The 23,705-nt window shown below is 33.8% G+C and overlaps 1 protein-coding gene across 1 annotated transcript in view; it reads right to left on the bottom strand.

The window, feature by feature from the left end:
- Positions 1-13,538: 13,538 nt before the first annotated feature.
- scaf4b (SR-related CTD-associated factor 4b) overlaps positions 13,539-23,705 on the bottom strand; it is a 31,261-nt gene continuing 21,094 nt past the window's right edge. The window contains exons 17-19 of the mRNA XM_073818058.1: positions 16,152-16,296; positions 15,559-15,621; positions 13,539-14,594 (exon numbers count right to left, since the gene is read on the bottom strand). Coding sequence (XP_073674159.1) covers positions 14,125-14,594; positions 15,559-15,621; positions 16,152-16,296 — 678 coding nt within the window. The 3' untranslated portion in view covers positions 13,539-14,124. The remainder of the gene's footprint in view (positions 14,595-15,558; positions 15,622-16,151; positions 16,297-23,705) is intronic.

Here is a 23,705-nt window from a genome sequence, read left to right on the forward strand (position 1 = left end):
GCACAGAAAGTTAACAGCAAACAGTTTTGAATGACATGTGGGATAAAAAAAATGTCAGAATTTTCATTTTTGGGTGAATTATTCCTTCAACATTGTGTCATGAAATAAACATGTGCTTTTGTTTTGCAAATACAGGGCAAATCAAACTGTCCCACAAAAGCAATGATGCATTTCCATATTTGTGCCAAATACTTATGTGTCATCACAATCCCACTGACAATCTGCGTCCTTAATAAAAAAAAAAATTGTGAACACAGCCAGAGTTGTTCTTCCATTCAGACAAGCCAGAAAACCACCCAACCACATGCAAAACAATACCTGATTTAGCAAAATCACTCATTCCCTCCAAAGACAAAATACACAATGTGCTGATTTTGGAGGAAAAATCTGTGCAATGGATAAAAAACATGATAAAACTATGTGAAGGAATCAGGGTCATTCTCAGGAAACTGCCTTTTGTGTGCTTTTGTGTCTCTTGTGAGTTACATCAGATATAATTCATGATATTCTAATATTAGACATATCACTGAACAGATTTAACTCAGCAGCGAGTTTTTATATAAAAATCATATTAATGTTCTATTAATTTTAAATTGTAATATGTAATTTAAAAAAGTATTTTTTACTGTCTGAAGTCTAAAATGGTTTAAGCATTTAAAAATATGTGACCCTGGACCACAAAGTCGTATATTTGTAGCAATAGCCAGCGATACATTGTATGGGTCAAAATGATAGATTTTTCTTTTATGCCAAAAATCATTAGGATATTAAGTTAAGATATTAAAAGGTCATGTTCCATGAAGATATTTTGTAAATTTCCTACCATAAATATATCATAACTTAATTTTTTGATTAGTAATATGCATTGCATGCATTTGGACAGCTTTTTAAGGCGATTTTCTGAGTATTTTGATTTTTTTTGCACCGTCAGATTTCAGATTTACAATCTCAATTAAAAAAAAAAAAGACCCATATGACTGGTTTTGCGGTCCAGGAAAACATATATATGTATAAATAATATAAAAAATAAGTAAATTATATAATTGAATCTTCATTAAATGTTTCGGGTTTGTAAGATTTTTCAATGTTTTTAAAATAAGTCTCTTATGCTCACCAAGGCTGCATTTATTTGATTAAAAATACAGTAAAAATAGTAATAATATTAAATATTATTACAATTTAAAATAACTATTTTCTATTTGAATATACAGTACAGACCAGTTTGGACACACCTTCTCATTCAAAGAGTTTTCTTTATTTTCATGACTGAAAATTGTAGATTCACACTGAAGGCATCAAAACTATGAATTAACACACGTCGAATTATATTTAATTCTATAATATATTTAATTCTATATATACTATATATACTTCTGCACAACACAACTGATGGTCTCAACCCCATTTATAAGGCAAGAAATCCCACTTATTAAACCTGACAGGGCACACCTGTGAAGTGAAAACCATTTCAGGTGACAACCTCTTGAAGTTCATCAAGAGAATGCCAAGAGTGTGCAAAGCAGTAATCAAAGCAAAAGGTGGCTACTTTGAAGAACCTAGAATATGACATATTTTCAGTTGTTTCACACAATTCCACATGTGTTAATTCATAGTTTTGATGCCTTCAGTGTGAATCTACAATTTTCATAGTCATGAAAATAAAGAAAACTTTGGTTCAAAGGTGTGTCCAAACTTTTGGTCTGTACTGTATATTAAAGGGGCTATATGCAATTTTCTGAAATTTAAACTCGCGACTTACACCTGTGGCCAAAAAACGGAACTGCTCTTCCTTTCTGTTCGCTCTCGCAGCGTGCGCTCGTATGTGCACACTTCACAAGTCATCCGCTGCAAAGAAGTCAACATTATGTTTACAGAGGTAAGAGCAGTCAAATACATATATTGTTTGAGAAACTAAGTTTGTTTGCAATAATAGCCTAATTGCTGACTAGCGGTGGTGGCAGAGTGATCTGAAACGTTTAACATGAACGCGCTTGACGTCACATCCGCAGACAGCGCGCGAAAAATCCGACCCGACAGAAAATTGGAAAAAAAGGAAACAGGCTTATAGGTGCACCCACTGTGAGCTGACAAGGTGTCAGTATGCTCATCAGGAGATATTTGAGTCATAAATGGTCAAATAAAAAGGCTATTGTTACGTTTATTTTGGGGAAAAAGTTGCATATAGCCCCTTTAAAATGTAATTTATTTCTGTGATGCAAAGCTGAATTTTCAGCATCATTACTCCAGTCTTCACATGATCCTTCAGAAATCATTCTAATATGCTGATTTGCTGCTCAAGAAACTCACTTTTAATCACTTTAATACCTCCTTGTTGAACAAAAGTATTATATATTTAAAAAAATACTGAATGATTGAAGTAGATCATTTTTAAGGAAGTGAAATCATAACTTTTTGATCCCATGGTTAAAACAGAAATACATTTCTGTTGGACTTCTTTACATATTTGTGACCCTGGACTACAAAAACTGATATTTATACATCGTCCGAAAGCTGAATAAATAAGCTTTCCATTGAAGTATGGTTTGTTAGGATAGGACAGTGTGTAAAAAAATCTAAATATTGAGAAAATCACCTTTAAAGTTGTCTAAATGAAGTTCTTAGCAATGCATATTACTAAACAAAAATTATGTTTTGATATATTTATGATAGGAAATTTACAAAATATCCTCATTGAACATGATCTTTGGCATAAAAGAAAAATGTGTCTATGGCACTTTGGGTCTAAGATGGGAAAATAATTTCCTGAAGGCTCAGCAGTACAACACCCTGGCACTTTTCCCTTGCAATGACCAAATTAGTCTTAAACAGACTCCTGCCGGCTGGAAGAAGCTCTAGTCATATATCATTCCAGTTACAGCCAATTCACATCCACAACAATGAAATAGGAGTTTAATTTCAATAGTGGCATCTGTCTGCTTTCATAAACAGGGCTCTGAAACACAATCACATCAGGCTGACAATAACATGTGCTGGTGTATTTACCCCTGTATCAGATCTCAGATAAGACTGGATATGCTAAATACGGAATAGCTACACCGTGACATTTCTCCTTAGCATCTGTCCTCCGTCATGCTAAAGTTACGAGGATCATTTATCTCCTGCATAATTAACAGCATTGATGGATGGCCCTGGTTTTTATACGTTTGCTCTGAACGTCTGGGCTAGCAGACCCACTTTCAGTTTCCCCAGGTTCATCAGCCGTAGTGGTGTTATAATGGAGGTAGAGGATGCTGAGTCATTCCCGGTGTCAGAGGCATGAGCCAGAGTCACCCCTCCAGACAATTCATCCTTCATATTTATCAGGATTAGAGATCGTCCATGTGAATCCGAGACCCTGCGTGTGCAGGCGTGCGTGTCTTTTATCGGCCGCGCTGGCTCAGCAGCCGCCCTCTCCGTCCCAGCATCCATTACTGGCAAAAATAAAGATGCATGGTCAATTATGTAAAGCCAACTTCGCATCTGTCCTCTCCCGGACTGGAGCGAGAGGAGATGGATGTTTTAAAGCATTAATCAAACCGATTACAGATTTAAAACAGATCAGAACCAATCAGGCGTGCACGTGCAGAGGATCCAGCCAATCAGATTGGAGGAATCAGAGTTTCACATGCACTGTAGTTTATAGCCCATACAGTGAAATATGAGCGCAGGTGTATTGTAATACATATTTCACGTGTTGTGTCGCCGCACAGTCAGAAACACAATGAGTAAAAGCATCTAAGTGGGTCATCTTAAGCCCCAAGTATCTAGGACAAGCCAACGAGCCATGAGGACTGGTGAGAGTCCAACTCCACACGGTTCACAACGTCCAGAATAACAGCTCACAAATGAGAAAAACAGACTAGGTCTGGTTCATGACAACACTAATTAAGAAGAAAGTGAAGTGGGGGTGTTTTAAGTAGAGACCGACCAATATATCAGCTAATACACTCTTAAAAATAAAGGTGCTTCACGATGCCATAGAAGAAATGAAATGGCATTCATAAAATGAAATGTAAAATTTATATGTTTAATAAAATATAAATATTATATATAAAATATATACATTAATTTTTAAGAATTTAATCATCCCAAATACAAATACAAAACAAACATATATGTTAATGTTAAGTTATAATAATAAATTCAATTATCTCAATACAATATTTATACCTTAAATATATTATATACTATCAAATATTTTTGTTTTTTAAGACTTTTTCTGCTCACCAAGCCTGCATTTATTTGATTTAAAGTACAGCAAAAACAATTAAATCTTGAAATATATATATATCTATCTATTTAAAATAATTGTTGTCTCTTTGAATATATTTTAAAATGTAAATTATTCATGTTATTTCAAAGCTATTTTTAGCATCATTACTCCAGTCACATGATCCTTCGGAAATCATTTTAATTTTCTAAATTTGCTGCTTAAAAACATTTATTATTATGTTGAAAACGGCTAAGTTGAATTTTTACAGGTTTCTTTGATGAATAGAAACTTCAGAAAAGGAGCATTTATGTAAAATAGAAAATTTTGCTAACATTATAAATGTCTGTATCATCACTTTTGATTATCAAGCATCCTTGATAAATAAAAGTATTAATTTCTATCATTTCTTTTCCAAAAAATAATACAAATGTAATGATATAATGTAGCAAAAGCTTTTTTTATTTCACATAAATCCTGATCTTTGGATCTTTCTATTCATCAAAGAATCTTGAAAAAATTTACTCAACTGTTTTAAATATTGATAATAATAATAATAAATGTTTCTTGAACAGGAAAAGTGTATGTATATGTATATAGTACAATTAAATATATATAATATTAAATATAATTTACATTATTTAAAATGTAATGTTCAAAAATATTTAAAAAGCATAATAATACATTAGCTCAAATTCATATATTTATGTATATATATATATTAATATTTTCATTAAAATATAAATATATTAAGTAAAAATTGTTTTTAAAAACACCTAAAATAATATTTAAACACAATTTAAAAAGTTCATAGTTACATTAAACTGATCATAATTGGTCAACAATATTTTCAAAGCCATTTCTTGTTTATGTTTTGCTGCTCCAAAACACAAGGACATACCAATTGTGTATGGACAGACAGCCTTGAGATAATTAAACAACAATCTTTCAGGGCTGTTTTGTGCACTGCATGACACAGATATTTTTCTTTTACAAATCCTGGGAATCTTGCAATACCACATACACAGAAAATCTTCAAAACAAATAACCCGAGACACAGCCATATGTCCAAACCCAGCATGTCCCGAACACAAATAATCTGATTACACATCCTACATTTAGTTAAAACAACCCAACATGATCAAACACGCAAAGCCCAGATGTTAATATGTACTCATGTTGTATGAGAAAGAAGAAGTAATCTGTTGTTCTCAGCAGAAGATGCAAATAACACTCACAAGACAATTCTGGCCATAAGCCCATGATTAAGGCGATGGAGATGAGTTACGCACAAAGAGGGCCATTTAAAGCAACAAGAAACATTCTTAAGCAGTTTGTTTATCTCACTCAAGTGGGCATGTTGTCTGGACTCCCTCCATGCTAAGAGCAAGTATTTCAAATTCATTTAGGCCTGGGCTCAAGCCAGTGTTTAACCTCAGAAATTATCGCTTCATTTCTACAACTACACTACCGCACAAATGAGTCACTAGCCACAAAGTTAAACCAAAACTTTTCTCAAGCAAATGTAAGTGCTGTTTGTCTGTAGATCCTATGCATTAAATGGGTGCCATCAGAAAAAGAGTCCAAACAGCTGATAAAAACCAATGATTTTACAAGTAATCCACACCACTCCAGTGCATCAATTAACATCTTATGAATCGAAAAGCTCTGTGTTAGTAAGAAACTAATCCATCAAATGCATCATTAGGGTGTTTTAACTTTAAACCATCACTCCTGGCCAAAATATGAGTCCGTAATCTATAATAACACTTCAATGCAAAAAGGCTTTTCTTACTTAGATTTTTTTGACTTGTTTCCAGCCAAAATATCTAAAAGATTTTAAATCAAGAAGGAGTCTCTAGACGAGTAAAAATTATTGGCTTGTTTTCATAAAACACAAGTCAAAATTAAGTGAGCTTTTGCTTAAAACAAGCTAAATGATCTGCCAATGGGGTAAGCAAAAAAATCTTATTTCAAACAGAAAACAAGATTATTTTTCTTACCCCATTGGCAGATTATTTCGCTTGTTTCAAGCAAAAACGCACTTCATTTTGACTTGTATTTTCTGAAAACAAGACAATAATTGTTACTCATCTAGAGAACATCCTTCTGTTTCTCAAGTGAAAAAGTCCATCTCCATCTTCCTCTTACATAAATTTATTGGATTATTTGGACTGTTTTGGTGCTTAATCAGTGCATATTAAACTTTTACTGGAAAAACAAAATGCCAAAAACAGCGTTTGAAATTAAAAATGTCTTAATGATTCATTTGTTTCTTAGAAACGGGCTGATTTTCGATTTTAATATGTTAATTGATGGATTGGAGTGGTGTGAATTCCTTGTGGATTATTGTGATGTTTTTATCAGCTGTTTGGACTCTCATTCTGACGGCAGCCATTCACTACAGAGGATCCACTGGTGAGCAAGCGATGGAATACTACATTTCTCCAAATCTGTTCTGATGAAAAAACAAACTCATTTACTTGGACGACCTGAAGGTGTTAACTAATGCTGATAATGTTTAGCAAATTTTCACTTTTGGTTGGCAAAATGCAAATTTACTGGATTATTTTGCTGTTATTCTTGGCAAAAAGACAAATCGCAAGTGTAAAGGGGTCATATGTTTTTATATATGTTCCTTAAGGTCTACTTATTGTAAGTAAATATACTTATAAGTAAGATGTTTTTTGTACAAAAATCAAATAAAAATGTGAAAAAATTATTTTTAACCCTCATTCAGAACCTCTCTCAGAAACCATTAAGGGGCCATAAGTGTTTAAACTCCTTGATGGATTTGTTTCTTACAAACATGCAGATTTTCACTTCTCAAGATGGTAACTGATGGACTGGAGTGGTGTGGATTACTTGAATTATTGTGATGTTTTTATCAGCTGTTTTGACGCTCATTCTGACGGCACCCGTTCACTGCAGAGGATCCATTGGTGAGCATGTGATGGAATATTTCTCCAAATCTGTTCTGATGAAAAAACTCATTTACAACTGAAGATACATAAAATCTGCTGTTATTCTTGGCAAGAAAACAAATCATAAGTGACATCATTTAAGTAATAACAAACCAATTATTAAATGTAAGCCATAAAAATAATTATTCTAGCTTTGGCAAACATCACAAACTATAAGAACCTACTATCCATATAGAGATAGCATTCAATACTTTGTTTAATGTGACAGATCAAACAAAAACTGAATTCAGCATGTAAATAGTTCATGTTACACCCTCAACATTTTTTTGCTGACATGAAGTCAACGAACAACGTTTGTGGTCGGTGAATCCCGCTGCCCTTATTATAAACAAACACAAAACCAACTGTCTCAGCAAAAACAGTGCTCCTTTTATTCCGGGCCTTTTCTGGCATGAATGAACAATTCTGTGGACGTGGGTATGATATGAATAATTCACGTCGGGAAGATATAAAATATGCATATTTGGAGCCCTTACACTTGGCATGTTTCATCACGACACAAAACAAACGTCAAGATCTGTACAAACACCCCTGCTATTAATATACAAATCACACAAGAGGCCCACACAAACATTATGATAAAGAAGTTCAACGACAGCTGGAATAACAAGGGTGACGGATGACAGTAAAAGATCACCATTATGAAACACAGGTCAAAAACTTAAATGGCCATCTTGGATTTAAAATAAAATATGCATGAGTGGTAAATGAAGAGCGATTAAACAGCTGATTATTTTAGCATATGGCTGATTGGTGCATATCAATGCATTCCAACGCTTCTCATCTCTCACTTTCAATCTTCTCAGAGATCATATCTGCGGTCTGATAAAGGAGCAGAGCACAGCCTGTTTAACTAAGGATTGAACCTGAGAAAGAGAGATATCCAGATCTTTAACTAAACATGGTTCTCCACTGACCTCATATACCACTCAAATGCTCCAGGGTTTCCATGTCCTGCTTGGGACTTGGGGCAATTTTTTTGTAGATCGTAGAAACCATTGGCACCAATGGTCTCTGCGATCTACTTAAGCTTACAATGCTTTTGTGAAATGCCTGGTGAACATATTGGTCAGTTGTTAGATTTTGAAACACAATAGAGTGCAACAGTCAGGTTCTGTAAATAAAAGTAGATTTTTAATAATAACTAACACTACCAGTCAAAAGTTTTTGAACAGTAAGATTAGTAATGTTTTTTTAAAGAAGTCTCTTCTGCTCACCAAGCCTGCATTTATTTGATCCAAAGTACAGCAAAAACAAGTTTTAAAATATTTTTACTATTTAAAATAACTGTTTTCTATTTGAATATATTTTAAGATGTAATTTATTCCAGTGATCAAAGCTACATTTTTTAGCATCATTATTCCAGTCTTCAGTGTCACATGATGCTTCAGAAGTCTTTCTAATATGCTGATTTGCTGTTCAAGAAACATTTTTATTATTATCAATAATTAAAACAGTTGAGTGTTTTTTTTTTTTTGCAGGATTCTTTGATGAATAGAAAGATCCAAAGATCAGCATTTATCTGAAATAAAAAGCTTTTGCAACATTATACACTATACCTTTCAAAAGCTTGAAGTCAGTATCATTTTTGTGGAAGGTAATTTTATAAATTAATACTTTTATTTATAGAAAGGATGCTTTAAATTAATCAAAAATGTGAAAGACATTTATAATGTTACAAAAGATGTCTATTTCAGATGAATGCTGTTTTTTTTTTTACTTTCTATTATTATATAATCTATTAACAATAATAAATGTTTTTGAGCAGCAAATCAGAATGTTAGAATGATTTCTGACAGATCATATGACTGCAGTAATGATGCTGAAAATTCAGCTTTGAAATCCCAGGAATGAATTACGTTTTAAAATGTATTAAAAAAGAAAACAGTTTTAAATAGTAAAAATATTTCAAAATTTAACTGTTTTTGTTGTACTTTGGATCAAATAAATGCAGGCTTGGTGAGCAAAAAAGATTCTTTAAAAACATTACCTACTGTGAGCTAAGAGGTTGTTAATTGATGGTATATGCTTTTGTTGAAGCCATTCGGTTCACATTATTACAACATATTTTTAAAATATTGGTTTAAAAGCTGAATTTGTGGTGAAAACTACATTACCCATGATGCTGTGCAGAAATCTCATCAATCAGAGAGTCGCAGCAAAAAAGCATGCAGGAAATGTCCAACTCCCATGACGCAATGCAAATGACACAATATATTTGGTCTGTCTATGCTCTCAAAAGACTTAAATATTTATGCATATGCATAAATATCCACCGCAATGTCCAACTGTCCTGAGCATGTTCACAACAGCTGGTGCGTCAATGTGCTCTGTGCTCAATTACTTGTGCTTATCCTGATTGTTGCAACCGATTAAATACTAAAAAATTATGTTTGCTTGTGCAAACTCATCCGGGAGTGTTGAGGACAGTTGGACATTGCGGTGGATCAGAGATAAAATAGCCGCAGGTTTTCATTTGGTTGTGTCTGTGTATGTTTTTTTGACTCTCAAAGCCATGGGTCCCCATTGACTGCCATTATATGACTGACAGAATGCAACAGTTTGAATTAAAAAATCTTTGTTTGTGTTCTACTGAAGAAACAACACAAGTCACTTACATCTTTGATGCCCTGGGGGAATCAGATACACATTAAATTTTCATTTTTGGGTGAACTATTCCTTTAATGCAAGCATCTACTAATGCAAACATCACTATAATAATCATATAAAACAGATGTAAAAACAATTGTAGGAGAGATTTGGGTTGGTCTTTTGTCTTGAGGCAGCAAGCAACCACCAGAATGCCTGAATAGCAATGCCCCGACAACAACCCACAACACCACGCTATTAAACCCTGAAATGTCATTTCAAATGGCATCTCTAATAGAATGTTATGCATTGTTTATGCATTTAATCAATGAATGGAAATGCACCAAAACATCCATTGTTAATCAGGAACGACTAAATGCATGACACCATGCAATGCACCAGATGCTAGACAGCAGGGGTCAGACCATCACACACATTAAGAGAAGCCAATCTCTCCACGTTTATTCTAGAGGAAAACCTCCAGTGACACAAGCAATGATGGATTGTCACGGCCATGTTTTAAAATCAGCAGTACAGTGAGCTCTGGGGCCGTAAGGACAGGGTCACCGGGGAGCTTGTGCCCTTGGCATTGACTGAGCATCCTGCAGATGAATTCATAACACGCGCACGGACGCGCTCAAACATCTGATGCATCTCAACGCATCTGTTTGACTGCTGAAAATAATAAACATAACCCATAATTACCAGAAGTCTAAGATTAACAGTTATGACAGAACTCAAAACGTTCCCTCAACGTTACCATATGGTTATTTTTGGGAACCAACTCTTAACATTCTACGAACAGTCTTTTATGTTTTTATTAAGCATAAACTAACATTTCCAGAACGTTGAAGGAAGGTTTTCGTGTGGTAACTTTATAAAGAACATTCTGTAAAGGTTATTTTTTAGGTTTTATTTTTCAGAACCAAAAACTAATGTTGTCTGAAGCGTTACAGAGCATTCAGTAAAGGTTACTTTAAGGCTTATTTGATTTAAAACCATACAATAATGTTCCCAGAACAAACTGCTCTAGTGAAAAATTCTAAAGCAGTATGTACAGTATTCCTATTGAGATTTCTATCATAATGCAACTAATAGAGAAAATATGAATCTGTAAATAATCAAATAAGATCCCACTGGATCAAGTTAAAGTTTTCACATTCTTATTTTGTTATGTTTCATATGAAGATCTTGGAAGCTATGTCCTAAAATACCTACTTACTGTAATATGGAGTAAATCCCCATTAAGGTCCTTCAGGATTGCTTTCTAATTCTGAATTTCCGTTAGAAATTTCTGATCAGGGCGGGAACCGAAAACGGTTAGCTGAGACTCACTAACCTAAACACAGCCGTCATTTATTATGGAAATACACGCAGTCTTGATAAACAAACACAATTACTGCGAATCAATTAACATTTCGCGCCCAGCACGTGCGGTCTCCAGTGATGCCGCAGTCACGCGCATCAGCATTTGTGTCGCCTCAACGCAATTCCAGTCTCAATAAAAAAGCCATTCATTTGTAAATGTGTATTAATATGTGTACATACCTGTCATAATTCCGTACGGTGTCCTGCGTGTGGGGCGACTGTGAGACATCATGGCATCCAGCGCGTCTCTCCTGTCAGACTCGGCGCTCCGCGCGCGCACACGCGCTTCCAGTGTTTAGCTCGAGGCTGAAGGGAGGAGCGCGCGCGCTGTACCCGTGAAACACCAGGGCTCACCGGTGCGCGCGCACACACACTTGTTGGAACCATGCTGATCCATTGAGTAAAATTATTATTATTTTTTAATTATTACAAGAATTATTATTAATCTTTATTAAAAGATTTTAATTAAATAAATGTGCATTTTTACATTTGTATTATTTAATTATGATTTTTATATTTTATGATATTGATTACACTGCATACACATAATTATTATAAAATACGGAAATAGTCATTTATAGTTTATAATAAATTGTTATACAAAACACAAGACATTATCAATATATTATTACTATTCTGTTTTTAATTATCACTAGAATTTAATTATATTTAATTATACTAGAATAATTTTTACTAAATGAAATTTTTACATTTTAATTTAATTATGATTTTTATGATAAGGATTACACTGTAATCATCATAAAATGCTGAAATATTAATTTATAGTCTATAATAAATTACTATACAAAATGCACAACATTATTAATATATTATTATTATTACCATTCTGTTTTTAATTATCAGTAGAATAAAATACTTACTTTAAAAAAATATTACTAGAATAATATTTTTTACTAAATGAATGTGCATTTTTTTACATTTTTGTTTATGATTGTTTTATTTGTATTATGATAATGATTACACTGCAAACAGATAATCATCATAAAATACAGAAATAGTAATTTATAGTATATAATAATAAATTACTATTCTGTTTTTAATTATCACTAGAATTAAATTCTCACTCTTTTTCAAAACTATTACTAGAAAAATATTTTTTACTAAATGAATGTGCATTTTTACATTTTTATTTAGTTATTTTTATATTTTTATAATTTTTATAACTACATACACATAATTGTCCTAAAATAATTAAACAGTCATTTAGTATATAATTATACATTTTTTAAATTTAATGATTACTGTTTTTAAAATCATTACTACAATAATATTTTTTACTAAATGAATGTGCATTTTTACATTTTTATTTAGTTATTTTTATATTTTTATAATAATAACGATTTAACTACATACACATAATCGTCCTAAAATAATTAAACAGTCATTTAGCATATAATTATACTTTTTTTAAATTGAATTATTACTGTTTTTAAAATCATTACTACAAATATATTTTTTACTAAATTAATGTGCATTTTTACATTCTTATTTCATTATGACTTTTATGATAATGATTACACTGCATACAAATAATATAAAATACTAAAATAGTAATTTATGGCATACAAAAATAAACTATACAAACTACAAGACATTAATATATGAATACTATTCTGTTTTTAATTATCACTAGAATTAAATTATTATTACTAATTTTCATGAATTTTCTATTTTTATGATAACGATTAAACTACAAACATATAATCACAAAACACTGAAATAGTAATTTATAGCATTTAATTACTATACAAAATACATATTTAATATTCAATTATTACTATTTTATTCTTAATCATCACTAGAATTAGAATTTTATTCAATTTATGTGCATGTTCAAAATTATATTTAATTATGATTTTATATTTTGATTATCATTACACTACATACACATAATCATCATAAAACTATGAAATAGTAATAAATCAGTATCTAATAATAAATTACCTGCCCTAAATGTTTGATATGAAATAACATACAAATTAAAAGCTGAATTTTATTAAGTTTTTTATTATTTATTATTTTATTTTTTATTAAGTTTACTTAAGTTTTATTTTCATATTTGTATAGTTTTTATTAATTTTTACTTCAGTTTTAGTTTTAGGTATTCAACTGTAATAAAATTAAATGAGAAATGCTGCCTTGGCAACACGATGAAATTAAAGTATTTTTAATATCTTCTTTTAGTCAACATTTATTTTATTTCAAATAACGTTTTTTAATGGTTTTAGCAGTAGTTAACTATAATAACTCTGGTTGGGAAATACATTTTTCATCATTTTACTAGACAAATGGCGCCCTCTACTGAGACAACCCTAAAACTGCAGTCACTAAACATCAAGTCTATGCAAAAAAAAAAAACAAGTCAGTTCAAGTAGCCACAACATTTACTTGTGTTCGTTTTAGCATGTTAATATAAACTTTTAAGACAGAAAAAGAAAACAAGAATGATTGGTAAAAAATAGCTTTGTAAAATGAACTGGCCAAAGATGACGCTCTACTGCTGACAGGAGTTTCTGACCAAGTCTTCACTGAAAGCCTACAGAAGCTTTAACGAAAATACTACCTCCAAATATACACAATGGACGATGGAACATTTTCCACAGGTGGTTTCTTCATAGCAGAACAATTGTGAAATGTGCAAACTGTACTATTTACACAGAACATGTTACACTAGACCTCTAACATTAGTCTATGGTAGTGAGTGTAACGTCTGAAAATGACAGACCTCGGCAAGTTCGCATTGACGAGACGGGAATTTCATAATATATGATCCCCTTTGTCTCGCCTATGTAAGCGAACATGACGACATGTAGAGAGATGGGCACCGTCAGTGTCTGTTAATTTCATGTGGACTCCGTATATAATACGTAGAAAGTGTTCACAGACACGGAGTCCCTTTTTCCGCGGTCTAGTCCCAGCTGAAGCCAGTAGTGCCTTAAAAAAACAAGCAACTCAGTTCCCAAAGCGACTTCGTCCACGAGGGCCGCCCCTTAACCATCCGCCCCGATGAAACGGTGGCTCGTTTCCAAATCGTTCCCTTTCGGGTGCGTTCTGCCAGTGCGGTTCCTCTCCTCTAGGAGGCATTGGGAGCCTGCGAGGGGGGTAATCGTGTCCTGGAGGACGCACCATGCGCATCCGGAATCGGCCCGCAGGGGGTTCTCCGTACATGGGGTTGGGGCCCCTAGGGGGCATCATTTGAGGAGGCATATTGGGAGGCGGCAGGATGGGACGAGGCATGTTATTAGCAAAAGGAGGCATGAATGGTGGGCGGAGCCCCACAGGGGGGTGTGGCGGTGGGGGTCCCGGTCTGGGCCCCAGAATCCCTCCGGGAGGAGGCGGACTGAGAGCTTGAGCTCCTATCGGATCCATGTGACTCTTGGGAGCTTCGTGGGATTCATCCGAAGGTTCTTCAGTTGGGGTTTCTGATATTATTTAAAGACAAAAACATCACTAGATTTAGTAAGAAACCTTTATTACTTGATTTTATGCATCTGAAATTGACATATGTGACCCTGGACCACAAAACCAGTCATAAGGTTAAATTTGACAAAAATGAGATTTATACAATAAATAAGCTTTCTATTGATGTATGGTTTATTAGGATAGGACAAAAAAAAATCAAAAAGACTGAGAAAATCACCTTTAAAGTTGTCCAAATTAGGTTCTTAATGCATATTACAAATCAAAAATTACATTTTGATATGCTTACAGTAGGAAATTTACAAAAAAATCTTCATGGAACATGAACTTTACTTAATTTCCTAATGATTTTTGGCATAAAAGAAAAATTATAAATTTTGACCCATGCAATGTATTTTTGGCTATTGCTACAAATATACCCCAGCGACTTAAGACTGGTTTTGTGGTCCAGGATCACACACACATATATATATAATAATGTTTTGGTCTTTTTTTTTGGCCGAGATACAACTATTTGAAAATCTGGAGTCTGAGGGTGCAAGAAAATCTAAATATTGAGAAAATTGTCCAAATGAAGTTCTTAATAATGCATATTACTAATTAAAAACTAAGTTTTGATATATACTTACGCTAGGAAATTTACAAAATATCTTCATGGAGCATGATCTTTACTTAATATACAAATGATTTTTGGCATAAAGAAAATTTGGTAATTTTGACCCATGCAATGTATTGTTGGCTATTGCTACAAATACACCCCTGTATATAGCCAAATATACGTGGTCCAGGGTCACATATCAGAAAAGAGTTTGATATCACTGAAAATTTTACAACATCAGATCATAAAACTAAACGACTCAGAGCTGGATTGAGTAGATTGTAAAAGCTTTTCAAAATCGTTTGGTTACAATTTGAATCATTAACTATTTACATGCAATCAGTTTACATGGATGAAGTTTTTGATACCTGTGACGGATGGAGGAGGACCTGCGGGGTTCATAGAGGGCACTGGGATGACAGGTGGGAATCCTGTTTAAAAACAAGGTAACATTTAATGATAAAGTGTTATTATTTCATGCTTGGTTTATCTAATCATCTAATAACTGAAAAAAAAAAAAGCTTAGGGTTGGTAAGGTTTAAAAAAAAATTTTTTGTTCACCAAGGCTGTGAAAACTCTGAAATATTATTACAATCAAAGTAACTCTTTTGCATATCAATATATTATAAAATGTAATTTATTCCTGTGATGCAAAGCTGAATTTTCATCATCACCACTCTTCCATTTTCAGTGTCACATGATCCTTCAGAAATCATTCTAATATACTGCATTTCTGATTATTATCAGTGTTGAAAATAGTTGTGCTGCTTCATATATTTGCGAAAACCATGATAAATTTCTTTTGTTTAAGATTTTAATGAATAGAAAGTTCAAAAGAACAGCATTTATTTGAAATAGAACCTTTGTAACATATAAATGTAAATGTCTTTACTGCCACTGTTGACAATTTAATGCATCCTTGCTGAATAAAAGTATTCATTTGTTTCAAAAAAAGACTTACCTGCAGGCATCTGTGGGGGGTTGAATCGTGGAGGAGGGAACGATGGAGGGGAAGCTCCTGTGATCATGGCTGGAGGTGGTAAACTCATGTTAGGAGAGGGTCCCGGGACGACATTCATTGGAACAACAGGTTGAACCAAAGGGCTCTATAATGTAGAGAGGAAACAGACGATCAATTAGCTGTGAGAAATCATAAACATATGTTTATAAGGATATGGAGAGGCAAAGAACGTTTTGCTGTATTCTTTTTTGCACACAAGGCACAAATAAACAATTTCGATATGACCTTGTAAACTACACATGATACTTTTCATGGGCATATACTACTCTCCAAGAAAATATTCTTGTAGCTTCATAAAATTACAGTTGAACCACTGATGTCACATGGATTATTTTGTCAATGTTCTTGGTATCTTTCTGGGCCTTGAATGTGGAAGGACCCTTGCTGTCTATGAAAACTCTTGGATTTCATCAAAAATATCTTAATTTGTGACCCTGGACCACAAAACCGTAAGTCATAAGCAGTGCTTACAATACAATGTAAGGGTCAAAATTATCAATTTTTCTTTTATGCCAAAAATCATTAGAATATAAAGTAAAGTTCATGTTCCATGAAGATATTTTGTAAATTTCCTACTGTAATTATATTAAAACTTAATTTTAAAATAGTAATATGCATTGCTAAGAATTTTATTTGGACAACTTTAAAGGCGATTTTCTCTATATTTAGTTTTTTTGCACCCTCAGATTTCGGATTTTCAAATAGTTGTATCTCGGGCAAATATCCTCCTATTCTAACAAATCCATCAATGGCTCATTTATTCAGCTTTCAGATGATTTCAGATGAAAATTGACCCCTATGACTGGTTTTGTGTACTGGTTTTCCATGTACAGGTACTGTACAACATTTAGACCTCATACAAAACAATGAAAAGGTTTCTTCTCCCATTACCTTTTTTTTTGCATCTACACTCTTAAAAATTAAAGGTGCTTCACGATGCCATTGAAGAACCTTTTATGTCTAAATGGTTCCATACAGAAACTCTGTTTCACAAAAGGTTCTTTGTGGTGAAGGATGGTTCTTCAGATTATAAAAAGTAAGAAAGAGAAGGTTCTTTAAAGAATCTTTGACTGAATGGTGCTTTGTGGAACCAAAAATGGTTCTTCTATGGCATCGCTGTGAAGAACCTTTATTTTCAAGAGTGTAGTATGAATAAAAAATAACTACCATTTAATATGATACAGCAAAATCCATCGCCTGACCCTGGCATCTTATGCGTTTTGAAACAGCGCCAATTTTAAAAGACTTCAGATAAAATGCTGTGGAGAATGTCCTTATCACAAAATAAAGGCATGTGTTTGGTGAACGAATTTTCACCAAAGTGATTTCGGTGCATGATAGTTAAGAAATAACTGAGAAACAATTGTGCATGATGTTAAATATACAAATGTAGAAGGAAGCCCCATTTTTGAGTAGCTCTTTTTTTTTTTTTTTTTTTTAAAAAGCATCTACGTCACTCAAAATATCTCACTTGGAGTCCATAAATGAATGTTTCATAAAATGAAAAGCTGTGTGTTAGTCATTAATAAATCCATTATTAAGACATTAACTTCAAACGGCTGCTTTCAGTTAAAATATGAGTCCTCCGTACATAATATTGCTTTCCAGTGGAAAAGTTGTCCTGTCTGAATCAGGAGAGAAATCAGCACAGATAATGAGAAAACAAGACAAAACTGTGTGGATTTTGATGTGAGAGGACAACAGGAGATGGAGGTTTTCACTGCAGGAAGCTTTATTATGGACTTGTATTTTAACCAGAGGAGATGGTTTAAAGTTAAAAACGTTTTAAAAATGGATTTGTTTCTTAGAAACACGCAGCATTTGGCTTCACAAGAAGTTAACTGATGGATTTATGCTGCCTTCATGTGATATGGGAAAGATGATGCTTTCCACTTGTGAAGTGGAAATTACCAGTGTGTCGTGTTCAGAGAAACATGGCGGACTCGCAATTTGTCCACACATGCTACTTTGGTAAAACAGACCAAATAAAATAACATGAGAAAATTGCCTCCTTCAGAACACTGTACCGCACAGCACCCTACTGGAGGCGAGCCACGACAAGCTAGCATCTTCTCTTAACGGTATTTTTAAAGACAACACTACGTTTAAATAGCGATGTTAATAAAATCCTTTATGCCCCAGCATTATGGGGGCTACAAACTAACCAACTAAACAGCAGAGAACTTTTAACATCATGCAATGCTTATCATTTAGTATAGTTTCGTTGCTGTCCGCCATGTTGAAAGGTCAAAGTTTATCCCATCTCGGCAACTCAGGTATCATAAAAAATTTCGAGCTTTCCAGTGGAAATTACAACGTGAGTGGGTGTTCATGTGCAATTTAGATGTCGGATTTTGGTATTTACCATAATTACGATAGCACATGAAGGCAGCATAAAGTGGTGTGGGACACTTGTAGATTATTGTAGATTACTCTCATTCCGATGGCACACATTCACTGTAGAGGATCCATTGGTGAGCAAGTGATGCAATGCTACATTTCTCCAAATCTGTTACCATGAAGAAACAAACTGGTCTATATCTTACATGTAGTCTCAGCCTCAGACGTCACACCCATGGACCGTTGACTGAACGTCTGATGTATATGACACACAAAAATGGAAACACTTCAGGAGTTTTAAAGTCGTCATACGATTGGTTGAATTGAACAAGATTTCCAGGAGATGTCGCGTTCTTTAGTGTTCCGCCTGGAAACAAAGATGTTGTGACGCCAAATCCCCTCACGAAAGACAGTGAGCTGAATTTTCAAAAGTATTTGAAATATTTCACAAAATCTTTAAAATGCTTTTAATAGTTTTACACACTAGTCTGTTATTGTGGAGACATTTCCACGCCCCTAAACATGACGTGGCACTAAACCAAATGTGATTGGTTGCTTTATCTGTCAGTCATATAGTCTATTGGTTGGCCCTAGACCAGGCAAAGTGGCCAGATGGAGAAATAATTGTAGATGACGTTAAATATACAAATGTAGAAGGAAGCCCCGTCTTTGAGTAGCTCTTTTACGAAAAGCATCTACTCAAAATATTTAAAGGAATAGTTCACTCCAGTCCATCAATGAATGTCTCATGAAATGAAAAGCTGTGTGTTAGTCATAAATAAATCCATTATTACAACATTTTTAACTTCAAATTGCTGCTTTCAGCTCCATGCATATTATCGCTTTCTCAAGTAGAAAAGTTGTCTCGTCTGAATCAGGAGAGAAATCTGCACAGATCAAGCACTGTTTACCTGCCAGAACAGTCCAAAACTAAAAAATGTGTGGATTTTGTTGTGAGGCAAAAAGTAGATGGACGTTTTCACTCCAGGAAGCTTTATTATGAATTATGGACTTGTATTTCAACCAAAAGAATTGGTTTGCAGGTGGTTAAAAACGTCTTAATGATGGATTTGTTTCTTTTGGCTTCACAAGAAGTTAACTAATGGACTAGAGTGGTGTGGGATACTTGTGGATTATTGTGTTGTTTTTAATCAGCTGTTTGGACTCTCATTCTGACGGCACCCATTCACTTCAGAGGGTCCATTGGCGAGCAAGTGATGTAATGCTGTATCTTACATGGCCAGAGGGAGCAGATTCAGCCACGGACATCACACCCACAGACTCTGACTGAACGTCGGATGCACACAACACACAAAAATGGAAATACTTCAGGAGTTTCAAAAACGTCACCCGATTGGTTGAATTACACAGGATTTCCGGGAGATGTGTGTGTCGCGTTCTTTTGTGTTCCGCCTGGTAACAAAGATGCCGTGATGCCAAACCCCCTCACGAAAGAAGTTCTAGATGCTGAAAAAATTCGAATGCGTTACACACCGGTCTGTTATTGTGGGGGCATTTCCACACCCCTAAACATGGCGCAGCACAAAACAAAATGTGATTGGTTGCTTTATCTGTCATTTATATGGCCTCTTAGGCAGACCTGACCATTCAAAGCAGCCAGAGTTCCCAGACCGTCTGCCATCAGTCTGAAGGTCTGGCTATGCGAGACCACTGAGGGAGAGTAAAGTTTCCACAAATTTTAATTTTTTAAAAATCACACAGCTAGTCTTTTGACTACCAGCGTAAAGTCTGGTCCACTTTGCAACTTTTCCAAGGCCACGCACTGAATACTTTTGCCCTGATTTACAGTCTGGACGAGTTGATAGTCTGCAGATTTGAGTTGACTCATTTCACTGAAAATCATGTAGTTTATAATGGACACAGACTCTGTTTTTTTAAGCTTCAAAAACCTGCAAATCTGTCCAATGGGAGGACATCTGACATGTTTTGAGAACACATTGTTTTCAGTTGCCATGTGTCTCCTAGAGCGTGTTTCTGTGCGAGTTTGTTGTTCGTAACAACTCTGATAGTGTGTGATCTTCAAGCATTTAGTGTACACTCTTAAAAAAAAGGTGCATTAATACGAACATTAATTTAATAATTTCTCTGTCCTTCCAAATGATTATAAACACAGTTACTTCAAAGACTTTTTCATATAATATGCTTATATATCTCATAATATACAGACTTTAATAAAAGTTAACAAAAACACTTTTTTGGCTGCCTTGAGACTATATAGCAACAGAAAGATTTTAAGGGGAGACACTGCAGGCAAAAACGTGTTTTTTCATGCACCTATCAAGTTTGAGATTTTGGGCTTTTTGGTTTTTCATAAAATGTTTTTTCAGACTAGTGAAAAGAAAACATGAAAAAAACACTGTTAAGTGTTTCTTTTATAGCACTTTATCTATTTGTGTCAATAGATTTCAATTACAATGCATGATTTTAAAGGCCGTTTTCTCAAAATTAGTTTTTTCTTCCACACTGAGCCATAAATCTCCACTTCAGTAGCACTTACACACACCAAACTTAACATTTTTATTGCTGTCTATATCCTGAAGGTTTTTACAGCGGGATTTGTTCATATATAAATTGCTTGATTTTATACATTTTACTCCCAAAAAATGGTTAAAAAAAATAGTGTTTCCTATCTTAAGTTATCATGTCTAGAATTTTTTCTGAATTATGGCGTGATACTCAAAAATCCCTCTGTAAAAACATTTGACTCTAATATGTCAAAAAAAGTGAAATTTTGAAACTGACTTCATCCAGTGTTTAGATTTTTGTACTAGAAATGTAAGCAAATTAGAGCTTATTTCATAAGATAATGCCTCATTTGCATATTTAAACCTAACATTTTAGAAAACTTGTTTGCAATTATCAATGTAATCAATTAACTGGGTAAGTAAGTTGATAACTATTAGTACATTTTTACCCTATTAACCTGCAGTGTATTGCCTTAAAGTGAGCTTTAGGTTTTGATCCAGTAATACTAATAAATTCACTTTTTAGAAATCCTTTTAATATTTCTTTATTGTTTCAAAGTTTGGTCCTAGGTTAATGGACTGAATCCCAGATCCACTGACCCTAGAGACTCTAGCAGATCTGAGATCAGCACAAACCTCACTAAAACATCTTTACACAAACACATATCAAGTATATGCAAAATGATGACATCTAGTGGCACATTTTGCATATTGTGGCTGCTTGTACTGGTCTGAGAGTCTTACAAATACAGTTGCAAGACTGCCACCTTTAACAGACTCAGTGAGGAAGAGACTAGTGCAGTATTTTCTAACAAACAGTATTTCCTTTTGACAATTTAAATCAGTGTTTAGTTATTTTATACACTGTTTTAGAATTATTTCATATTCAAATTACATTAAACCCTACAAATTCACTAATTACATTAAATTGGAATAGAAATTATTGCTTACATGCATATTTAAAATGCCAATTAAAAATATGCGAACACTTATTTTATAACACAGTTTGCAACCAGACCTCAGGGACATTTGTTAATTTAGGTTTGTTCACTTATTACAAATATTGCTTATTCATAATACATTAGCTAATGTTAATTTATACATCCTGACAGTTGTTAATGATATATAGTAGGGGTAGAAATGCACAAGAACTATGATTAATACGATGTTGAAGTATTGTTTATTATTAGATTATAATACAATGCAATAACTAATGAATAGAGCCTAATTGTGAAGGGTTATCAAATTTATTTAACCAAGTTCTTTAAGTTTTGCATTGTACAAGTATTTAGTCAATTAAATCACAGCTAAGTTGTCTGAATGCCACTGTATTAGATATCAATATACTAAGTAGCGGTATATGATTTAGAATTTAAAACATATAGCATTAAATCACTAAATTAAGATATTTTGTCATCTAAAAGCTGACAAACTTTTGTACAGATTTTTTTGTCCAAAAGTCTAGTGCAGTGGTCCTGGAGAGCCACAGTCTTGCAGAGTTTTGCTCCAACCTTGATTAAAACTCACCTGTTTGTGGATTTTTAGTAGTTTTAGACCTTGATTAGCTTGTTTGGGTGTTTTTGATTAGGGTTTGAACTAAACTCTGCAGGAATGTGTCTTTCTAGGACCGACGTTGCCCACCCGTTTAAATCTAGACGAGTCAATGCTAGCTGCCGGCAAGTCAAAGCGAGTCTGCAAATGTTGAGCCTTCAGAGTTGACCAATTTGAAAGGAAATCACTTTAGCGTATTTTGTGCCGAATTTAGAACTTTTTTCTGCATGAGTCTGTTGTGAAAGTGGTATATTCACAGTCGTTTAGTCAGTGATGCCCAGTTATTCCTCTGTTACGTCAGTAAGTGTATGATGCATAGGGTTTAGCAAGTCATATAGCATATTTCTGCCTTAACAAAAGTATTCAGACCTTCGTGCTGGTTCAGTGTCCAAATACTGAACAAGAACATTGAATTTAAAAAGCCAACCTAAATAACACCTTTATGTCTGGCATCCATGTATGTTTCTGCTCACACTTATCAAACAGGACAAAAGTTTTAGACACTACTTATGTTAATTAAAAAAAAGTCCATACAGTATAGAGAGTTTAAGACTGATACCATTGATAGTACTTAGATTCTGTGAAGTGTTTTTGAGAAGAATCAGTATCCTCGGCACTTACAGCAGCGCTCACACAGTGCCTTCCTGATGCTGGCTTGAGTTCTCAGTAACTCTCCAGGTCCTGGATCAGACCTTCTTGAGACTGAACTTTCAACCTTTGAGCTAGTGATCTGGAACCTGAACCATCAGGCTGTGTTTATGTCCACAGTGTATATATTATATATATGTGACCCTGGACCACAAAACCAGTCATAAGGTTAAATTTTACAAAACTGAGATATATACATCATACGAAAGCTCAATAAATAAGCTTTCTATTGATGTATGGTTTGTTAGGATAGGACAATATTTGGCCGAGATGCATCTATTTGAAAATCTGAAATCTAAGGGTGCAAAAAAATCAAAATACTGAGAAAATCACCTTTAAAGTTGTCCAAATTAAGTTCTTAACAATGCATATTACTAATCAAAAATTACATTTTGATAGGTTTACAGTAGGAATTTTACAAAAAATCTTCATGGAACATGATCTTTACTTAATATCCTAATGATTTTTG

This window comes from Garra rufa, chromosome 14, assembly GCF_049309525.1.
Source record: "Garra rufa chromosome 14, GarRuf1.0, whole genome shotgun sequence".
NCBI lineage: Eukaryota > Metazoa > Chordata > Actinopteri > Cypriniformes > Cyprinidae > Garra > Garra rufa.